General features: G+C 37.9%; 1 protein-coding gene across 1 annotated transcript in view; it reads right to left on the bottom strand.

The window, feature by feature from the left end:
- The window catches only part of LOC128497714 (laminin subunit alpha-1-like), a 45,189-nt gene extending 25,148 nt beyond the window's left edge, over window positions 1–20,041 (bottom strand). Inside the window, 19 exon segments of the mRNA XM_053467875.1 lie at window positions 890–1,001; window positions 1,704–1,802; window positions 3,173–3,315; window positions 4,081–4,274; window positions 4,718–4,804; window positions 5,583–5,704; window positions 7,290–7,427; window positions 7,518–7,638; window positions 7,775–7,896; window positions 8,269–8,621; window positions 9,002–9,149; window positions 9,887–10,123; window positions 10,264–10,400; window positions 11,542–11,722; window positions 11,968–12,074; window positions 12,964–13,066; window positions 13,743–13,985; window positions 18,803–18,915; window positions 19,843–20,041. Coding sequence (XP_053323850.1) covers window positions 890–1,001; window positions 1,704–1,802; window positions 3,173–3,315; window positions 4,081–4,274; window positions 4,718–4,804; window positions 5,583–5,704; window positions 7,290–7,427; window positions 7,518–7,638; window positions 7,775–7,896; window positions 8,269–8,621; window positions 9,002–9,149; window positions 9,887–10,123; window positions 10,264–10,400; window positions 11,542–11,722; window positions 11,968–12,074; window positions 12,964–13,066; window positions 13,743–13,985; window positions 18,803–18,915; window positions 19,843–20,041 — 2,959 coding nt within the window.
- Window positions 20,042–22,268: the final 2,227 nt, after the last annotated feature.

Genomic DNA, 22,268 nt, shown 5'->3' with positions numbered 1-22,268 from the left:
TATATATACACACACCAGCTTACAAATACACTGACCATATCACACCAACATACATACACTGCACTCACACCCCTTTCTCCCCATCTCTTACCTTATCTTCTGTCTTCTTTCTTCCATCCAGTTGTGGGAGCGCGAGGTCTGGCACTTCAGACCTCGGCTTCCCTGCTCCCTCATCACTACGCGCCGGCAATTGATGCCGAGCGCCGGGACATGACGTCATCCCCAGGCTCGGCATCAATAGCCGACACGTAGTGATTAGAGAGCAGGGAAGCCGAGGTCTGAAGTGCCAGACCTCGAGCTCCCTAATGTCGGGCTAGTTAGAGGGAGGTCGTGATCTCCCCAACCAGCCCTGCTGATCAGGGCTAGTTGGGGAGATCACGATCTTGCACCTACCTCGGCGCGGCCCTGAAGACCGGCCCAGGGGAGGCGGCTTCTTCACTCGCCCCTCCCCTAGAGATTGGTGGCTTCGTGGGAACCTCCGGCTTGGTAAGTACCCGGTGGTTGCATTTCTTAGGGGTTTCTAAGTTAGTACCCGGCGTATAAGACGACCCCCCACTTTTAAGAAGATTTTCTGGGGTTAAAAAGTCGTCTTATACGCCGGTATATACAGTATGTTTTTTTTTACAAAGAAAGTATACATGTAGCACTTAATTTACCATGGGTGCTAGAAGTCCTATAGTTGTCCATGTATGCTATCAACCTCAGTACTAGAAGAAAGTCTGCGTTGATTTAAATAACTATTTAAAGTTAATAAAGTACGCGCAAAAAGGAAGAACTGCCCTTATATCGCCAAACAACTTCTATCTTTGACAACCAGATAATTGCTGGATAGGTATCTGTAGTTCAACAACTGTTGGGGATAACCCCATTTAAATGGCAATAAATGTACCTTGAATAGTCGTTTGCATTTTGTCAATAAAGCCGATTAACTCTTGAGTCTTATTCAGAGTTCTGATGGTGGCATTGTTCAGTGCTTCTCCATCACCTATCACCTGCTCCATCTTAGGGAAAAGTAAACATGTATGATTTAGATTTTTTAAAATGCAAAACAAATTACATTTAAGTTGTAGAACAATGAGCAATGTATAGATCATTTTGAACCATTTAATAATATCACTGAATCTTAAACGCTCCAAAGCACCTGTATGTAATAAAATATTTTACATAATTAACCTAATTTTAATTGATCTCGCAGGATAGATATACGAATTTCATAAAGCAAAAAAAAAGAAATACTACAGTGCCCTGAAAAGGTATTTATTGTAATTATGTCTGTGTGTGTCTAGTGAAATTAAACCCAATTATCTATTATATTTGGTTAATTGGTTTAGTATCTAAGGGGGCAAGGGTCAGATTTTTTTTCCTTCTACAAATGAAAAGATCATTTAAGAACTGCACGTTATCTTTGCCTAATATTAAAATTATTTGGATGATCAAAAAAAAAAAAAAAAAAAAATGGTGACAAATATGCAAAAATAGAAATTGGGGGCAATTGCGTTTTTGTAGCACTATATGTATTGACCTTATTGGACACATATGAGGTCTACTTTTTAATATTTGCCTTACTAGATTTTACATTAAGAAATAGACGTAAATAGAATTAAAGCTGTCCAAGGTATAACAAAGCAAACTTCATATTATGGCGATCTTAATAAAAGAGGCACTGTAGGAAAATCAATCTGCAGATTATGGCGTGTACTCACGTGCTGCTCAAGTTGGAGGGTGTCTTTAGACAAAGAACTGAGCTGCTCCATTGTCTTGTCCAGGGATATTATTGGGCTGACTCTTATTGGCACAGACTCCTGAAAAACAATCCAAATTTGTCTAGTTATTGAGAATATTGAGAAACGTGACTTAAAACTACACATTTTACTTGCATAAACCTAGATAAAAATAATGTAAACTTTACTTGGGAATATACCTAACAGATGGAATATACCGTATGTACATATGAAATAAATGAATATGTGTTTTTAGTCAAATACATTTAAAAAATGTAATGATGACATTAACCTGACTGAGAAATATAAGAGATTCCAGAGATGCCATAATAAATGCTCATGGACCTTGGACAGGAATACAAATCAAATCTGTACTTCTCCAGCCTGAACATACATGGATTATTATTATTTATTGTTTTATATAGCGCCATCAAATTCCGTAGCGCTGTACAATGGGTGGACAGGACATAACAAGTAGTATATAACATAACAAATTGACTTACAGAGACAACAGGTGAGGAAGGCACTGATCAAACAAATTTACAATCTAGAGATACAAGCCTAAAACATGCAGAAATGTATAAATGGCCAAAGAACAGGGTATTTTATAGATAGATAGATGCTATTTACTTTCAGTTTATTTAATGTGTGACTTTCAACACTTTGTATTATTTTTTTTTTCCGGGCAGACCTCAAAATAAAGTGATTGCTGTTGATTTAGACTTTAAGAGCTGTTGCGTTTCAGCTATGTGCTCGTAACCTTTCAATAAATCCTGTGAGCCCTTTCCATGAACCTCAATGTTTGTTGTATCTTAATCTCCTATCAACCATCGTTTTTGGCTTTTAAGGCATATTTAAATATGTATTAAAATTATATTTGCATATAATTGCCTCTGGTAATTGGCGAACATCATGCTCTAAGCCGGGACCTGATTACATTACGGAGAGAGCAGCAACTTCATCTACAGATCCAATTTGAACAGTTTCAAGAACATCATAAAGACCCTTTATTAGATTTTATCCAGTTTTCCCCGATCTGGACAGTATCAGCCACAACTTGTCTACAGAGAGCAACTACATTATTTGTACGGAGGGATGGAGGGAAACTTAAAGTAACATAATTAATATTTATTAAAACGCGTTCTTATTCACAAAGCTGCCTATGTTATAATATTTCATTTGCAATCTAATGTTGTTGATTAAAATTAAACTAGACCCACATTCTACATATATCTACCATTTCTTCTGGGAGGCTGTTCCACTTATCTGCCACTCTTACAGTAAAGTATAACTTTCTTATAAGTCTATATTACAGATGGATGGATGAAACATGATGAAAGCAAGCGATAGATAGATAGATAGATAGATAGATAGATGATAGATAGATAAATACCTAATCAAATACCGCCATATCTGGTTGAAATATGTGTTATACGTTTTGAGTAAGATACCTTAAAGTGCTTTGTCACATTTTCCAAGTTGAATAGAGTTTGATGAGGTGGTCTACCAATACCGGTCATATTAAAAGAGAAGATGGCCTGGTGCAAACTATCCAAATCATCAAGTAAGGTTCCAGTGCAATCATCATCACAAGCTGGAAATAAAAGAACAAATAAATGGTCAAAGCCATGGACAGGCAGGAAACAGCTTGAGTACTTTATACCCCAGTAGTATTAGATCATTTTATTAAGGTGCACTGAAGAAGTGGTGTTAAGATATATCTATTAAGAAGTGTTGCATGGATCCTACAATAATAGACTCAACAGGTTCTAAAAAACCCTTTACTTCCAATCAAAGGGCAGCACTACTATGTAGCAGCTTGGCCCGTCACTATGTATTATCACACGCAGGACACCACTGAAACAGGCTTGGGTAAGTTTCCCTGAACGTCTCACATTAATAACGTTATCCCACACAATGAGCACGAAGCATCTAGTAAGAGTTGGTGAAGGAATCGTTAAACAGCATTAAATAACGAGGACACTCTTTACCCGTATCTAATTATAATATGAAATAAAACATATTCAACGGTTTCATATCTTATTATGTTTGGGTCACATGAAGTGCGATTTATTAGGTGCACCACTAGTGGCAAGGGTGACCGCCTAATTTTTGGCTTAGATTGGCCATTGTACCGAAATGTACTTGTTCGTGCCTCTGATCCATCACTTTCCTTGCATTATTAAACTTTTTCGACTATGTGTGTGAACTGGTTCTTTTGACTTATAAGTTGCTCTTATCACAGCGTCATTCCCCGTCCACCCAACTCTATATACCTATGTCAAAGGTCCCTTTCTTCCACTAACAAAATAGCTAGGTTATCGGCACAGTATAGAGTGTACTGATGTGTGTTACTTACATATACATTCTTCTTCCAAAAGAATGTGTCTTAATTCACAAGTATCACAAAGACGGCCAGTTACTCCTGTTTTGCAAATGCACTGGCCGGTTAGCCGATCACATTCATTATTCAATGAGCCGCTTGGGTTGCAGTCACATTTCTGGCAGAAGCCATCAGGCTCATTTGGATTTCCGTAGTAGCCAAGAGAACACCTACATGTTACAAAACATATACAGAATACATTATTAAATACTTTATGTTTGCACCATAACTCCCTTGCATCATAAGTAGCTATTGTTAAAGAAAATGTCAAGTTCTTATTTTAGCGTCTTTTAAATAACTGAACTGGTCCAACTTTTCTAGTGTTTCTGTGAAGCCCAACAGCTTGGCCAACACCGACAACCTGGCTTGTTTCATAGGCTTCAGTGATAATAGCATTTACAGGAGCCACTGAGTTTAGTGCTCGCCTCAAGCTTTAGGAAAATTGATAGGGTTTTGGTCCAAAAGATGACAGGGTCTTTTGCTGAAGATGGCATAAGCTATTGGGAAAACACAGAAAAGTATGTCTTCTTTGTTGTTTTCAATGTTCGCCCCCCAAAAAAAGAGTAAAAACTGACTGTAATACTCTCTTTTCAATAGCACATATGGTCCTTACCTTTCACAGTATCGCCCTTCATATCCAGGTAGACAGGCATCACAACGGAAATCATTAATACCTTCTAGGACGCATGTGGGGCTAAAACTAGGAACATAAACAGTAAAAGGGAGTTTAAAATGTTTAACAATTCTTCTCACAATTTATAGCGCAGAACTGCATACTGTCATATTAGAGCAGATTTTATTTCTCTATGTTTATATTTTTATACTTAATTTCTCTAATTTGCTAATACAGCATGTAATCAGAGCTATATTACCCTAGTCAGCTTCCAAGGACAGGAGACCTGAGAAGAATGCCAGCCTCAAACGGCCTATTGAGCCCCAGCTAGGAGGTTTAAGAGATCAATCTACTCAACACAGCACATTGTTTTGGGAGAAGGAAGAGGTCTGAACTTCTCCGTCATGCTTCCGCGTGCAACTGAATATTTAGTGCCAGAATATGGTGTCATGCGCAGACATCATCTATCTATATGCAGAGGTGGAGTGGTCAGACAGATCTATACCACCGTAAAGGTAGTCATTCAGACACTTGAACTCTGTATTCCACTGTACAACTTAGTACCCCATTTTCACAAAAGCTTCTAAGTAGGACATTGATGTTAAGCATATATTTTTGGCTCATTTGCAGACGCTTCAAGATGCCTTCTTATGGTTATTTCTCAACAATATAATTGCGGTTTATGATACCATATCATGTTGATTCCAGCATTAATGCTAAGAGGACTAGAAACTGACACCATCAAAAAAGATTCTAAAAAAAGCAATATTAAAACATAAATATCTGATTTGTGGAGTAATGGCAGACAAGGGAGAAGACTGTACACACATTTCAACATAAAATAGGTGTTTAGATGTAAAATTACCTCTGGCTGTTGCCCTTGGGACAAGCACACAATGAGCAATCTGCAATTGACCCAGTTACTTTCCCATAGTAGCCAGGAGCACATAGATGGCAGTGGTCACCAGCTGTATTATCTTGGCAGTCCTGCAACATGACAGCAAACCAACAATCAGCATTGCCTATAACTGGTTGTCGCTGGTAATACACTAATCCTTCACTTAATACTGCAGCAAGGAGGTTCTATAACAATGTACCCACTTTCAGGTAATGATCAGGGAAATTGGTGAAATCTGACAGTATGGTTTTTAGACTGGTCGATGCATGTTATCTATTGCTATAAGGCATATGTTTTTATGAAAGACACTTTTTTGCACTCGGAGATTGATTTTTTTGTTCACTATGCGGTGTTAGACATGTGAGCATAGCTAAATAGTTATGGTATTTTTATGGTATTTTATTAACATGTTGGCCCGCTAATGGCTGTATCTATTGTGAGACTGTGAGCCCCAGGGAGTTGATTGGCATGGCATCTGGGTACAGCTGCTATGCAGATTATACATATGGGTCCCTGGGGTGGAGCAATTGGAGAGCAGGGTGGGCCAATGCTCCATTTCCCCCATTTTGTGGAAATTCCATGCCAGGTTTTCCAGGAGGCAAGAAGTCCACAGGATCCGGTCCGGGATTCCTATGGGGCCGGCATAAGGCACAGGTGCTGGACATTAAAAACCCCTGGAGCTTGATACTCAGAGAGACTGTTGGGGGGAGAGGAAGTTCCCTGTGCTCCCAGGGCAAGGAGAGACCCTGAAGAAGACAATCCCTGAGCCAAGTGAGGCAATACCTGCCTGGACGTTTTGTGTGTTGTCTGGGGGAGGTTTTCCAGAGCCTGGCGTAGCTGGGTCTGGCTGGCAGGTTGAGTTAGTGGGTGATTAGGCTGGTCAGTCTGGACCAGCATAGTTAAGTTAGAGAGGGCTCCAATTGGGAGCTAGGTTTTCTTTTTATGATTTGGTTTTTGGGGTTTAAGCGGTTAAAATAAAGCGCTGTTTTGTTCAAAGCTACTGTTCCTGACTCTGATTGCCCCAGAGGACTGTGCTTAGGACCCCTAAAAGTGACATGTATGGCCCTCATGCTATAGGGTTTGTCACACTATTTTTATTGAATGGGAAATTGGGATTATACAGTAAATTATTGCAAATTATTAAAATATTAACCAACTCTCTGGTGGGGGAGTCGTAGGATAAAATTGTACAACGCCAGTGGGTATTACATGCAATAACATTCACCTTAGTCATCTGGCTTGATCTACTATCATTTAAACTAATATTTAAATGCTCAAACAGACATAACCACAAATGGAAAAATATTTATCTAGATGGTCTAGAGTTACAGTTTTGCACATACATTCAGAATCATACAAAATACCCCTGATTTTACTTATATATAACATAGGTAGACTTGAATAAATGAAAATATTGTTTCAATTGTAAATGTTGACTGACCCCTTCAATGTGAGGCAATATTAAGATATGAAATAATATATAAATACGATGTAAATACTGAAAATATATTATCTCTCAAGGACCCTAAAATTGACAAGTTTTCACCCTAATTTTATTCTAACATTATTTTAATGTTAGTTATTAATGTAATTACAATGTAGAATGCATTATCATAAATGAGACTGAAATGTAATATATCTGGCTGCTTTGAGATCCTGTATAATGTTACATACCATGCATCTGCCAGTATCTGGATCACAGATCTCGCTGTGGTTGCTGCACTGACAGGGGACACAGGGAGGGTTTTGGAAACGTAACCCTAAGATACTGATTTCTGAGAGCTTCTCTCTATAGTATCCAGGTGCACACTCCTAAAGAAAGAAAAAAATGGGGTGAAAAGGGTAAATCCATTGTTTTTGAAACGGCAGAATAAAATTCTACTTTTTGGAAATGCAACCTACCTGACATGAAAGTCCTCTATAACCAGGGGGGCACTCGCAGACCTCAATGAGATGAGCAGCTTCTCGGCCAGAATGCATGTCTGATGCCTCCACCGCAATCTCCATTGATATATTAGAGATCCTAGGAATGTTCAAAAAAAGAGGAAAATAATAGGAATTTAACACAGAATGAACACATTAACTGATGACCTGATGTTTTACAAGCACATAAGTATAACGTGACTGTGATTTATGTACATAATTTACTAAATCTTTACCTGCTTTGTTGTAATCCATATCCATAAGATGCTTTGATTAGAATGTAATCAATGTTGTTTAAAACATACATGAAATCTGATCTTGTTACAGTCTGTTCAGAATCAAAATACCTCCAGTTATTCTGCAAATGACAAGCAAATAAAGGAAACATTCAGTGAAGTTAAATGGTAACCATTACATTGGATTAAACAAAAACACAGTTCCAGAGAAGTTTTGTGATCACAGCATAGACCATTGGATTGCTCACATTTTGCTGTCCTACTCTTTAGAATAATAATGTCTAAAGCATCAGAGACAATGTTCCAAAAGTCTGTACCTTGGCACTGAACATTCAACTAAGAGCCTTAATCCTTAGCAGCATTATGAGTTGGTTACTAAGTAATACATATGTTGGTTTGATGTGGCTCAGTTTTATTTTGCCCAGTTGGTTTTAACTGTGGAGAACTTGAGCAGCTGCTGAGAAGCCAGGCTATTACTTATATACAGTACTTACCTCTGTCATGCTGGCTTGAATCTCCGTTCTCACCGCGTTTCCAGGAGCAGGGGTGTACATAGATATAATCAGTTTGCTGGCGCTCCCACCTTTCATTAAAATCTGGGGCTCAAAATCAGAGGAACCAGAATCTCCCAGAGCATAATAAGTAATGACATATGACAGCATTCCACCGTAGGCCAAAATCTGTGGCCAGATAAATAGAAGATAAAAGTGTAAAACATGGTTTACATTGCCAGACAAAATAAAAAGAATGACTGTTAATGCAACCGCAAACATTAGACCTTTACGGCTCAACAATAAATTTTTATGTTATATTCATATCTTGGAATTCTCTGGGTTTGACCAGGATTCTCCGGGTAAAGCCCCGCTTCCTCGGGTCTTCCAGTCTTTATTTTTGCTTGGCAGGGGGCGGGACTTGGCTATATCCAATCTCCACCCACTTCCTGTTTTCTCCTACCCACTTTGCTTTGACTTCCCTTCTAGCAGGCCCCTATACAAGACCAACCCCGCCTCTATATGTGACTAGCCCCACCCGCCATCAAGGCAAGGCCACAGATATCACATTAATATGACCATTTTACATGTATCAAGTTAAATATTAACTACTGTTCTTACCTTATTATCTAAAAACTGTTGTGGTAATTAGCAATGCTAATTTTAAAACTTTAAATTAGAATAGAATGTATACTTGGTAATGGGATACAGGACAATAAATACAAATATCAGTGACTTACAGGTATGCGGACATAGCCTTCCATTTCGGCACAAAGCTGGGATACTCCAGAACAGAAACAGAGGGAACAGCCCAGTGGATTCTCAGCATGAAGAGCAAAAGTGCCAGCCTTACACTCGTTGCAATAACTTCCAACCACATTGTCCTGTAACAAAACAGGTGTATAAAATCACGTTTTTAAAAGGACAAAAGTACACATCATTTTACACATTTTGCAGATTAGCCATTTGTATAATGTGTTCTAGCTCTGTTACTTAAGCCCAAAATACTAGACAATCACCTAGATTCCTTATCATACTGTCGGTGGAGTTGCATTCATGAATAGCATAATAGATAATTAATCATAAATCATCTGTGCGCCTTTGCACTGTGGATTCTACGGTATCTTGGTCAAAATAAAAGTTTGCTAATGCAACCAGAGAGTTATGTGACAAAAATGGCCCATTGTACCTTAAAATACACATTCCCAATGTGATTGATTGAATTTGGTTGAATCACAATCTATTCCAAAAAGCAGTGGCTAAATCTTGTGGAGGCCAAAAAAAGCCTACTTTAAGGGCTAAACATTTTCTCTTTAATGTTTAATACAAAAATTCAATGGATTCTAGCTGAATTGGCTTCAATGGGAGCAGTGCAGGCTGCAGGACATGTGCTCTCGGTGCAGACAGGGGAGAAGGAGTCTGGTTTTGTTACTAAAAACTGCAAAATAATGTACAGTACGTGACAAACTGCACGCAGAAAAAATGCATTGGTTTTACACAGAACATTGTTTTCCCAAGGATGTTTGAAGCTATACAATGTATTATACCATGTTATATATTTTTTATCAAGTTATGTTATAAAACACGTGTTGGAGTAATACAGAGAACAGGGTTTATTTACCTTACAAGCACATTCGCCGGTCTCTTCCACGCAGCTGCACACCTTCCGTTCATCATCACACCATGCAGACTGCGTGCCTTCGGGATCACAGTCACAAGAAACGCACTCGGGATATTTCCTATATCCAAACAGGCAGGCGCTGCAGCTCTGTCCACCAAATTCCTTTCTGCAATGGCACTGGCCAGTTGAAAGGTCACACTGGAGGCTGTTGGACCCATCTTTGCTGCAGTTACATTCCTGAAATCAGACAAATACATGACATCTTGACATTTGCAGCATTAATATGATCCTGTTGGCAGATATCCCCGCCAGACCAACTAGGTTGTTGGTCACATGGTTATCTGGCACAGGCTTTGATAATTCTAGAGGTCTCTTACCAGACATCCAAGTTCTGGATCATGACCCCAGTAGTTGGTGTCACAGAATTCACACTTGGGTCCATGCGTATGAGGAGGGCAGATGCACTCTCCAGACTCAGGATCACAGTTATTCTGGGTGTGTGCACAGTCACAAGCTGGGAAGGAAAACGTAACACAACAATGTTGGAAAATTGCAAAATGTGAAAGGGGGACACTTTTTTTTAAAAAAAACTCTCCGATACAAGCAATTGCATCACCACTTAAAACACACTTTATTTTTGTCAGCACAGTCATGCATATTAAAAATAACCAACACATTGAATTGAATTCCCATAAGGCTCAGCCAGACATACTACTTCCATGATGCTGGCTGAGCGTCATGGGAAGTGCAGCAACAGTAAAGCTGCAGATGCTAGCTGTGAACTACAATTCCTATGATTCTCAGCCATCCAGCCAGGTGTCCACCATAATGCTGGCTGAGCACCATTGGAAGAGTAGTCCACAGCAGCAGAATTTTTTTTTTAAATTAAAAAAGGCTAATGTTATCCTCCCTCCATTGATTTTTGGAATCAAAACGTTTGATACTGCAAAAATTGATGACATTATTCTTCACGATATTCTTGTAAGAAACTTTTATTTCTTTGTTAATTCATGTAAACAATTGTTTCATATTTATTAAGAAATTTCCTTTTATTTGCCAACCCCCCCAGTTATGCACAGCTGCCCCCAGAAATGCATTATACCCCCTATATGACACTCTGCCTTCCTGATATGCCTTATACCCTCCTATATGCCGCTCTGCCCCATGATATGCCTTTTAACCCCCTATATGCCTTATACCCCCCTATATGGCACTCTGCCTCCAGAAATGCCTTATACCCCCTATATGCCACACTGCCTCCTGAAATGCCTTATACCCCTATAAGCCACTCTGGAGGCAGAGTTTAAAAGGGGTGGGACGAAGAGCTGAGGCACGGCCATTGGGCGGCGCGGTGGGTGCACGCCAGCCCCTTTATTTTCATTAGACGCCGGCGGCCGGAAAAGGCTTTCAATCCCGTTTGCAGCCGCTCAGCGGCTGTTTTCAATGTTGATCTGCCGGCCAACATTGAAAACAGCCTCTGAGCGGCTGCGAACAGGATTGAAAGCCCCTTCCGGCCGCTGGCATCCCGGGACAGAGACCCCAAATCGGGACTGTCCCGCCTGAATCGGGACAGCTGGGGGGCATGCGATCATAGAATTGAATATAGCTATGCATCAGCTCCAAAACATAACTAATCAACACTGTGCAAAACCTACGAGTGCAGCCGCCATCCTGGTATGCATAAAATCCATGGGCACAAACATCACACTTGAGTCCAGCTACTCCAGGTACGCAGGTGCACTGCCCGGCATCATTACAAGCATCTGAAACGGAGCCTGACTCGTTACAATCACAGGGGAGACATCCAATGCCAGACGTCAAACCGTAGAATCCATGCTGTGGGAATAAACCATAAAGTCACTCACTTTCCATGAAAATGTATTTAATTCCTAGAGTGCGTTAATGGCCCTATAGAAGTGCCGTTTGCTTAACCGGATCCGTGTTGGTGAGTCCACAGGAGAATACTGTTATGTTATCTATCTTTGTATCTGTTATAAAATCAACTATATTTAATTGCCCTGATCTTATTCTTTTTACACTATACATTCACTTTAAGAATAACCGGTTTTATTGTTTCTTACCACGCACTGATCGCATCTTTTTCCAAACACATTTGGTTTACATTCACATATGCCAGTCTCGTGGCGACAAATGCCTGAAACAGAGCTTTCAGGATGGCATTGGCAAGCTTAAAAAAAGAAAAGGAAAAAAATAGACGTAAATAATGGTCAACTTTTTTAAATTAGCAAATATACACATTTAAAAAAATAAATATGATACATAGTGAATAATGCATTTGTTTGCATTCAAAAGCTTAGTCTGCCAGAAAAAAAAACCAGCAGATGTTTAAGGGAAAAAAGAAGGGAAATTCCACAATAAACTAGATGCCTTCATTCAACTATCCGAAGACATAACGTGCATACAGCTATAGGGATTAATCAACGGGAAATGTTGAGGCACAACAAGAAATAAAAGGCACAAAAAAGACAATCCTAGTCAAGTAAATGCCACATTTGTGACACCAACGGAGAGTGCGCCGTTTTCTTAACTAGATCGGTGTTGGTGGGCCCACGGGAGAATACTGCCTCCTTACTACAAAGAAGGTGACTCCGTCCTGAATCACAGGGGCTCATACCCACCAACACAATATGTACAGTCAACCGCAGCGGTATTTATGTCACGCGAAATGCTGCCGTACTTAAGTTATGGCGAGTGCTTAAACTTTTTTTGTTTTGTCATATTAAAATCTCCTATGGGTACTTAATTTATTAGTATGATTACTTTGCATTATTATGTTTATCTTAGCTATACTTCTAAAGTATTTGCTCGGCTGCACAGTCAAGTCAAACGGGAGTTAATATATGCATGGAATCAGCCATTCACAATCGAGTGGGCGGGGTTATCTGGCTGACGCAATAACAAAGGCACCAACGATGGATTTCTTGGATGGATTTGTACCTTTGTACCTTTTTGTATGTTTTTTATTAATGGATAAATGTATGTAGTTATTTCTGCTCATAAATTGCCACTATAGTTTCCATCGTTTATTTTATGGGATTTTAGAGTAATAAACTAACATTTATCGAAAAGCCTTTGTCTGCTACCTTCTTCAAATTTTACTAAACCTCCAAACACCGCGCAAACTCTCTTCACTATCAGACAGTAGGTGATGAATGGCTGCTTTATACAGAATATGCTTAAAAGACCTTGTAACAAAATATGAAACAGCTATATGTTTCTTTAAATTCTGTCTATGGAAACACTATGACTGCTCGAGCGATATTCCAGCTGTTTTGTTTTTTTTCCTGAAAGCAACAGTTTTTATCTTGATAGAGACAAAATTCCAAAGATAATCAAAGGAATTTAACACTGCAAATCTTTTTTGGTTTTGATGTAAATCAGCCAATTATAACTAAATACATACTGATATATATTTTCCCTATGGGAGAAACTACAGACTGCAAAGATTACTGCTCCTCTTATCTTTGCTCCCTGCAGACAATGACCGCAAGGCTGAAGAGATCATCAAAGACAAGAATTTCCAACAAATTGTCCTTGCTGGTCATGTCATTGGTCTGTAGATTAGATGAGGAAACACAACAGCAATCTCATTTACTAATACAAGCAGAGGGCAAACGGTTGTACATGGTCTATCTGCGTGACAATGGAAGCACAGATTTCTGCTCCAGGATTCTGGAGAAGGCATCTAAAAAACAGGCTGTTGTTTACGTACATTGGGATGTAACCAAAAAAGCAAGGTTCCATGAATCATGGTGAAAGTGATGGGTATAAATACATACTACACCAGTCTGCAACTATTTAATCAGTGGAAAAGTAAAATTTGAAATAATTATGCCTCTCCATGTTCCAGTGGCACAAGTCTTGAATAAAATGACGTGCAAATCACTTCATCATCCCTTCTGTACGTTGGTGGCCCAAGTCTTGGTGTCACGTTGTATCGACTCAAGCACTCGTAGTCACTGATTGCATAATACTGCCAAGGCGTGAACTCAACACCATCCTGAGAACGTTCTAATATCCAGTTACCTGGCCGTGGGGAATTTGCTGCTTTAATTATTATGTATGCAACTTGGAAGATCTGCACACAAAAAGAATGTTTCATTAAATACATATTTCACACAAAAACATTTTCTTTTTCATTCCTATTGCTACACAATTGCTATAAGACACTGCCCCTCAATTTGTCTTTTCTTAACTGTATTTCCAGGGTTATAAGTTACCTCCTAATTGTACCAGGCAAAACGCTTGTAAAGATATATTTTCCTAACAATTTGCACCAAAAGGATTAAAATATGCCAGTATTATTTTTTTTTTCTTTCCATAATACACATACTGCACAAATATGGATATTTGCAAAAAGAGAATACATATTATAGCTCTTAACTAATTATTATTTATCCATTTCTCATATTTTGCAGAACTGTACTTCAGGTAAGCAGTACAAAATAATTTGGATTTCCAAGAAGAAAAGATAAGGAGAGCCCTGCTAACTGAGCTTACAATCTAGATATGTGTGTTTCCCATTCTTAAGTGAAAACCTTAACCCCTTAAGGATAATGGGCGGTCCCTAAACCCATTGAAAACAATGCTTTTTGAGCCCGTACATGTACGGGCTTTGTCATTAAGGGGTTAATATATATTTTTCAGGGGTTTGTAATGTGCATTACTATTTATCCATGAAACTGCGCTTATATTACCATCACAGTATTTTCTCCCCCACACTGTGTATTCTGCTAACTTGCCTCCCTGTTTGTTATATGGTTGAGTGAACGACAAATGAGCCGGTTCATTTTGTGCTGAGATTTTTTCTGAATGGCTCCAGAGTCATGAGTCTTAACAAAGCTACAGCTGATGTAGCTCATTGTAAGCCCACACTGGACAAGTATTTGCAACAATATATGTTTCTCCTGTAGCCTGTTTCATTCTTCAATTTAGAGAACATGCAGAAGCACCAATTTAAAGCTATACCGCTTACGAGCCAATATGAATTATACATTTTAATTTGCCATCCAAACAACATCCCACTATCGCTCTCTGTAACATATGGGCAAGAAAAGGAGTGTCCAGTGTGATTACAGGAGCCACTTAAGGCTGATGGACCGATTTCCTCCAGTTGTCCGTGGGCTAACATCCCATCTGCACTATGATGGGACCTTCGTTTTAAGCCCAGTGCTGCGTGACCAACAGTTCCCGACCTGGACAGGATTTTAGATGTTCTAGATGTGGCACCATGTTGTTATCTAAATGGTATAATTGGTCAAACATGACCTTGGTCTGAAAGTTGTCTTTCTACACCTGAAATCCATACAATTGTGCATACCATAACAACACAATGGAACAGCAATGAATTAATTGGCAAGCTATCAAGGTAATTATATTTACGCAAGTTCTCCAACCAATCCTGGGATGCATATTAATACCCTCCGTTGCTGCTAATAACATGTACCTTATGTACTTACATGATAAGAGATATTTTAGGTGATTATTTTTAAACCTGCTTAATAACTTATAAGTTATTTAAAATATTCTGTGTACATTATTTTATCATAAAAGATTGACTTTTTGTCTTTCATAGCTTGATGTGTGCTAACTGATATTAATCTGGTGTGAACATTGCGAGATAGGGTGGGACAGTGTGCGACGGGAAGAGGTAAGCGGAGTGAAATTCTGTAAGCACAAAGATCAGATTTATATTTGTCTTCAGACTGAGGCATACATATTTTGGGTTGCAGACTTAATTATTTTCCTTAGTTTAACAGTTGGTACCCTTAGAGATGTATATAGAGGTTGCACAGATGGGACATTTCACTGGTCTGTACCTTGCAGGACACCATAGAATAGACTAGGTGGCAGAGTAAAAAGGCACATAAAATTCTTAGGCATACAAGAGGATTAGCGTAAACTGCTAACAAGCAGTGTGTTGACAAATAGCTTAACATCATAAAAAACACTTTCTGAACTTAAGAGAGAACAGCTCATTCTGCATGTATTTTAGGATCTAAATAATGACATCACCACCCACTTACTATAATCCCATTTATTGCAACAACCACTAGGAGGAAAATGGCTTCTAAAATCCAAATTCTATTAGAGTGTTTTGTTTCTTTCACAAACTTATATATTTATATTGTATGCAATGTGTCCCCAGAAAATACAGTGGAAGTGTTTAAGAGTATTTAAAGAAAAAAAAAGTTCACCCAGTGTGCTGAAAAATATATAATAAAACTGCTAAGAATATAAGGCATGAAAGTAACCCTTGACACCAAATAAATGGCTATATGACAGTGGCCTGGGAAAAAACCCATGGAAAATAATAGGCAGTCAAGCAACATGCTGTAAAACTGTCTCTTTACAACATAATGGATGAGCAACGTGACTGCCGATTCTCTCAGGATAAATTTACCAGATCAGTGATGTCTCTTTTTGCTGCACAATATTTGACACAAAGAGCAAATAAGTAGATTTATGCATGAATACCTTAAAGCTTGTAGGGATAACATGCAAACACGTATGCAAATTTAGGATGCATTATTTTAAATGGGACATTGCGATGATATAAAGTATTGTTTATCTAATGAAATAATCTCCTCGAGTCAGTAGTCAGAGTGTCCACTCCATTAATTAGACTAGACATTCTGCGTTTAACAGCAAGGTAGCATGATGAGGACCTAGTTTGTCGTCTAGATGATTGGACTGAGATAACAGAGATAAAACATATATCTAATATGGATACACGCAACCGTTCAAAAGTTTGGGGTCACTTACCAACTTGCTTGTTTTCGAAAGAAAATACATTTTTGTCTATTAGAATAACATGGAATGGATGAGAAATACCGTGCAGACGTCGTTAATGTTGTTAAATGACTATTGCAGATGGAAAGAGCTGATTTTGTATGGAATATCTTGATTGGCGTACTATCACTCCCATCACTCCTGTGTTCCAATGGCACGTTATGTTTGCTAATCCAAGTTTACATTTAAAAGGCTAATTGATCATTAGAAAACCCGTTTTGCAACTATATTAGCACAGTTACAAATTTCCATGACCCCAAACTTCTGAACTGTATTGTATCTAATGTCAAAACATTGTATTATATGAAAACCACAACTGTTTTGAAACAAATAACATGTCATTTTTTTCTGCATAAATGTAGCAAATATAGTGGCACATTAGCCTTTCTGAGTCGGGACTGAGTTCAGGGTTGGAAAGAAAAAACCCGACTTGGAAAAGGGGCAAACACATATGGGGTGGGGGATTCTACAGAACCCTAAACCCTAGCCTCATGTATTCACAAAGCAGACAACAGGAACATTTAAAGGAACCACATGAATTGAAGTGCATATGATGGCTGTCCCTTAAATAAGGAAAATGGCTATAGCCATGTTTGTTCAAGAGGTCCTACATTAAAGTTGATATATTTAATTGGGCTAAAGCCGTAGAATAACATAAATCTTTGGAATCTCAGAGGTTTCAAAAACGTACCAAATTTGAAAAAAACAATACATTTTCATATAGCTTAATTGAATCTATTTTTTAATATAATGAGATAATGTAGAGATGTGACCCTAGCTTTCTCATTAAGGTGGTTAGGCATGGTTAATAAGCAGACAAATGGATCCCCCGGTTAAAGTAAACTGAATTAAAATGTAAACCCCTTATCATGCATTAACCAACACTGAAAATGAGAAGCACTAATACAGGGTTTAATTAATTATTCCTAGTCGCAAATGCTAAAGCTGTCCTTATGCCCTAAATAAAGTAAATTTTTTACACACAAGAGGATTTGGGGCATTTATGATACAGTGGTGGGGAAAGAATTGGCGAGAATTGATTCTAGTATTGATCCTAGTGATATCTTTGACCTGCTATGTCCATTTCATGCACGTAACAGAACAATTTAGTATTACTAATACAATAATAATAATAATACTTATTATTTTGAATGTCATTTACTTTGTTACCTTTCAAATTCTTGGATTGTGATCAACCACACTATTAAAAGGGAATTGTGACTATTTATTTTACTTAGTACCAGGTTACAAATATGGTTTCCTTATTTAATAGTTGTAGTTTTAGCAAAATATAATATTTTCAGGCAGACGTTCATATCTGTGAGGTAGCTCTGTTATCTGAGCCCAACCTACTAGGCAAACACCCTTACTCCTTTCAAATAATTGAATGGCTCAGTCTTAATCACCCAGCAGGACACTCTGATTAATGAAATGCATAAATTATTATATTTAATCCTCAAAGAGAAACATATTTTTTTCCCATGAGATTTTGACTTTATCAACTAAATGTAAAGCATTGTGTGCCCCTATTTTTTCTACACAGTATTACATGCACTATTTAGAAAGTTCACAGATAAAAGACATAAACACTACAGATAAGCAGTCCATATATTATGCAGTTTACAGGTTATTTATAGAGAAACAGAGGACCGTATAATGAGTACTTCCAAGTGGAACAAAGACTGTACATGTGAGATTTATAAGGATCCAGACGTTATTTGGTTAGCTTGTAATTTAGATTGTTCGAAGGAACTGGAAATGTGATATCTTACACATTTGGTATATGTGTGGTATTTCCAATTCAGGATGCTTGTAATTAAAGAGTAATGAAGGTCTTTCTAATACAGTAGGGGTTGTGCAGTACTTGATCCATACATTTTAAAATGTGAAGGTATAGGCAATCTGGTTCTAACTGTGCTAACTAAAAGATAAAATAACCCTGGTGTCACACCATACCCTTAGTTGACTATTCTCCCACAAATACTACATAGATGCCATAAAGAACTGCAAAGGTGTAGGACTATGCAGAAAGGTGCTATTTAAAACCAGGAAAAAAAGATTTTAGCTAGAAAAAACATTAAAACAAGAAAGTGTCATAATTACTTGTCTTAAATCCAGTGTTATGGTGACCCAGTGATATATTCTGCCATTCTGAATACTGGGACTTTGCCACCAATCATTAGTGCCATCGATTGCATTGGTTATCGGGTGCCGTTCTGTAAATAAACAAATAAAAAAACATATACCAGCTTGCAAGTGAAAGAGAATAGAAAATGGAGTAAGAAAGTATTTTATTTCTATATATTTTGGTGAGAAGATTATTGGGTTCCGGTCAGTAAACAAAATACTACAGAAATAACGATGCCTGTTTGCAGTTAACCAGCAAGATGTACAACACATAATGAGGTCTTTTAACTACAATGTGAGTGCATGAAAGTTGGCAAACAAATCTTAATTTGTAGCAGCTCATTCATATATTCACTATTACTAACTCACATACTCAAACACACACAACTTATTCTGCACATTGCTTGCTTGAAAAAAGCAAGCAATATGCAGAATAATTCAACCCCCAGATTGCTTGTGATTTGTAAATATAAGCTGAAGCTTGCAAATTTCTCTTTGTAGCCTCAGGGGGGTGACATGTAACCTCCCACACACACAGACACCAAAAAAAGATTAATTACAAAAATAATAATAGAAATGAAACAGGGATCCCCACATTAAGCAAGGGGGTCAACAACCCATCCACCTTTATCCCCTACCCTGTATGTGGTGGGGTAGGGGGTAATAATAGACTATATTAGGGTATAAAGCCCACCATGCTCTACATAATTTAGTGTTTACTGGGATGAAGTTTAAAATATACTGGGGGGAAAGGTTATTGAGTACAAAAAAATAAACCTTATATTAAACACCCTATTTACCCCCCTCCCCCCAAAAAATCCAAGTCGGTGAACTAGGAGTGAATGAGGTACTTCACTGTCCACCCCTTTGCACTTACAGGGTTCAGCCTTTTTAACTTTTACATTTTGTATTTGAGTGACTATATGAATTGCTTGCATGTAATGACATGTGACTAAACCATTTAACTATTTGTTGGTGAATAGACTCAACAGTATATCAGAAGATGGGTAACTTACCTTTGGGATTGGAACTGTTCTCATCACAGATGCTACATTGAGGGTTGCGTATTGGCCTCCCTGGCACATGTTCTACAAGTTTACAAAACATTTCTGGTCCCATTTCACCACATGTGGCATTAGTGGTAATAACGGCATTACTGGCAAGATTCAGTATAGCGGGAAACAAACCTAAACAGAACACAACAAGATTTACCATGTAGAATAACATTCAGAACACAAATTCATTTATGTGTTAGGGGAATAATGTGTTTTCATTTTTAAAGTATTACAGTTGATGATTTAAAACACAATATGTATGTGTATTTAATCAAGCATTAACTCTTTTTCCCTGGTTACTTTGCTGTCATCACTATATATTAGCACAATGTTAGTGATTTTTGGTATCGTCCGTGAACAGTTCTTGCTTTAGAACAATATTATGAAGCAATGTATTATAGTACGTTTATTAGAGAAGAATTGTCCTAAAAACCTCCCAAGAAATGTTGATAAAATGTCATGTTTTAAAGTTATATATATATCCAAACAACATAAAGATAATCTGCCATGCCTGATGGACCAATCTTAAAAAGAACATGTTAATAATATAACTTAAATGTCTTGTTCTCCATACACTGCTAAATGTCACACTTTTGTAATGAAACATGGAAACATCATTTCTAGCGCTGTCAAAAGTGCAAACTCTTCTCAGAAATAATTATATATTCATGCAAGTTGCCTAATTTTCATTTTTGGGGGAAACACTTGTCAAGTGACACAAAAAAAAACATGAACTGATAAGACTTTTTACGCAATTAAACCTTCAAATGAAATAATAAAATGACAGATCTGTAAAAGGTTAATTTACTTAACATGCAAGAGCTTGTAATTAACATTTTGTCTAAGTGACACAGTGCCTTTGAATACAATTATGTTTAAAATTCAATGTTGATGCTCTAGATAAAGATATAATACATTAAGGCAAACAAAGGGCTCGCTCGGGCATTCTTCCTGACCTGGGATCGCAGTGTTTTCCTGTTTACTTTCTTGCTACCCTCATGCTTGCCTGTCTGGTTAGTGCTCTACTTTATGAAGCAATCATGCAGTTCAATTGCCAAAAAAACTGTAGGGTTTTGTTATCTGTGTTCATGTTTCTAGAGCCATGAAACTGCAAATCTGCACATTCCTTCCATTATTTTGACTGGCTTTAGCTTATGTATGCCTCTGACCTTTTAAGTTCTGATAACTTATCTTCATACCACATTCCTTTTATTGGGAGCTTTGCTCAGTGATCAATACATATTTTCTTTTAATATATGTCAAGTTTTAACCTTTTATCATTTGAAAGAATGATAAAAGCAAAGGATCTTTATGAACAATTACCTAAGCATTGTTCTGTATGTCCTACTTGTTATGTGCGACACTACTTGTCGCCCATTGTAAAGCTTTACAGAATATGATGATACGACATAAATCAATAAATAACAGCTACATTTTAGTTATCCATATTTTTAACAAAGTTAGGACCTATATGGAATATTCAAAGATACTTTTCAGTTTGTGTCCTTCTTCTAAGCAATTAAAACCATAGGTAGTAAGAAAAGCAAAAGAAAAATTGAAGATAACCCGCTGTGTGGATGTTACCACTTGCTTTCCCCCCACAGCCTTTTGTTCTTTGATTGTTGAGTACAATAAACATCCTTTAAAGAGAACGAAGGTGATGCGTAGTTTGAGGTGAGGTAAGCAACAGTAATATGTGGGTTCAGAACAGAAGTCACATCATATTACTCAGCAGTCCGTGTTCTTTATGGGGCTTGGCTGTATGGGCTACCCTTCCTACATTATTCTCCAGATTCTCCCTTCTTTGACTCAGCTCCTTCCACTCTCACCCCTTCGATAGTCCACTGTACGCTAGCCCAAACCCGTGTATGCAGCCAACCCTACCTACCTGACTTGACCCCACTCACATGCAGCCATTGAGCGTTGAGACCCAGCTATAATAAAAATAGAAACCCGTAGAACTTTGTAGGTCATAGAGAATCACCTCCTTCCAATACACTAAGGGCCTTGAGAAATAGTACATTTTAAACATTTAGAATGTTTGATACTTTAAGCAAGAGTTAACAACGATTATTCTCAGACATGATTTTCTTAACATGGAATGAATGGCCTCACCAGTTGTTAGAAACACTGTAGTATTGTGTGTTTTATTTTTTTTTGGAGTCTTCCTCCTGTGGTTTATTATCTTGATATCGCTATGTATATATTTTAATTTATTTGAATATTTATATAGCTTTAGATGTAGAATTCCAAGCATGTCTTCAGGCGTCTGGCTTTAGTTCCTCTCCAGGGCTCTTTTCCCATTCATACCAAATTTCATTTCCTGTGTTGCTTTGTTGAACTTCTGTTTGCAAAAACCTGCTTTTCTGAGAGCAGGTATATGTGTA

The sequence above is a fragment of the Spea bombifrons genome, chromosome 5, assembly GCF_027358695.1.
Source record: "Spea bombifrons isolate aSpeBom1 chromosome 5, aSpeBom1.2.pri, whole genome shotgun sequence".
NCBI lineage: Eukaryota > Metazoa > Chordata > Amphibia > Anura > Pelobatidae > Spea > Spea bombifrons.
The sequence above is the reverse complement of the archived record's forward strand: the minus strand, read 5'-3'. Positions and strand labels throughout refer to the sequence as shown.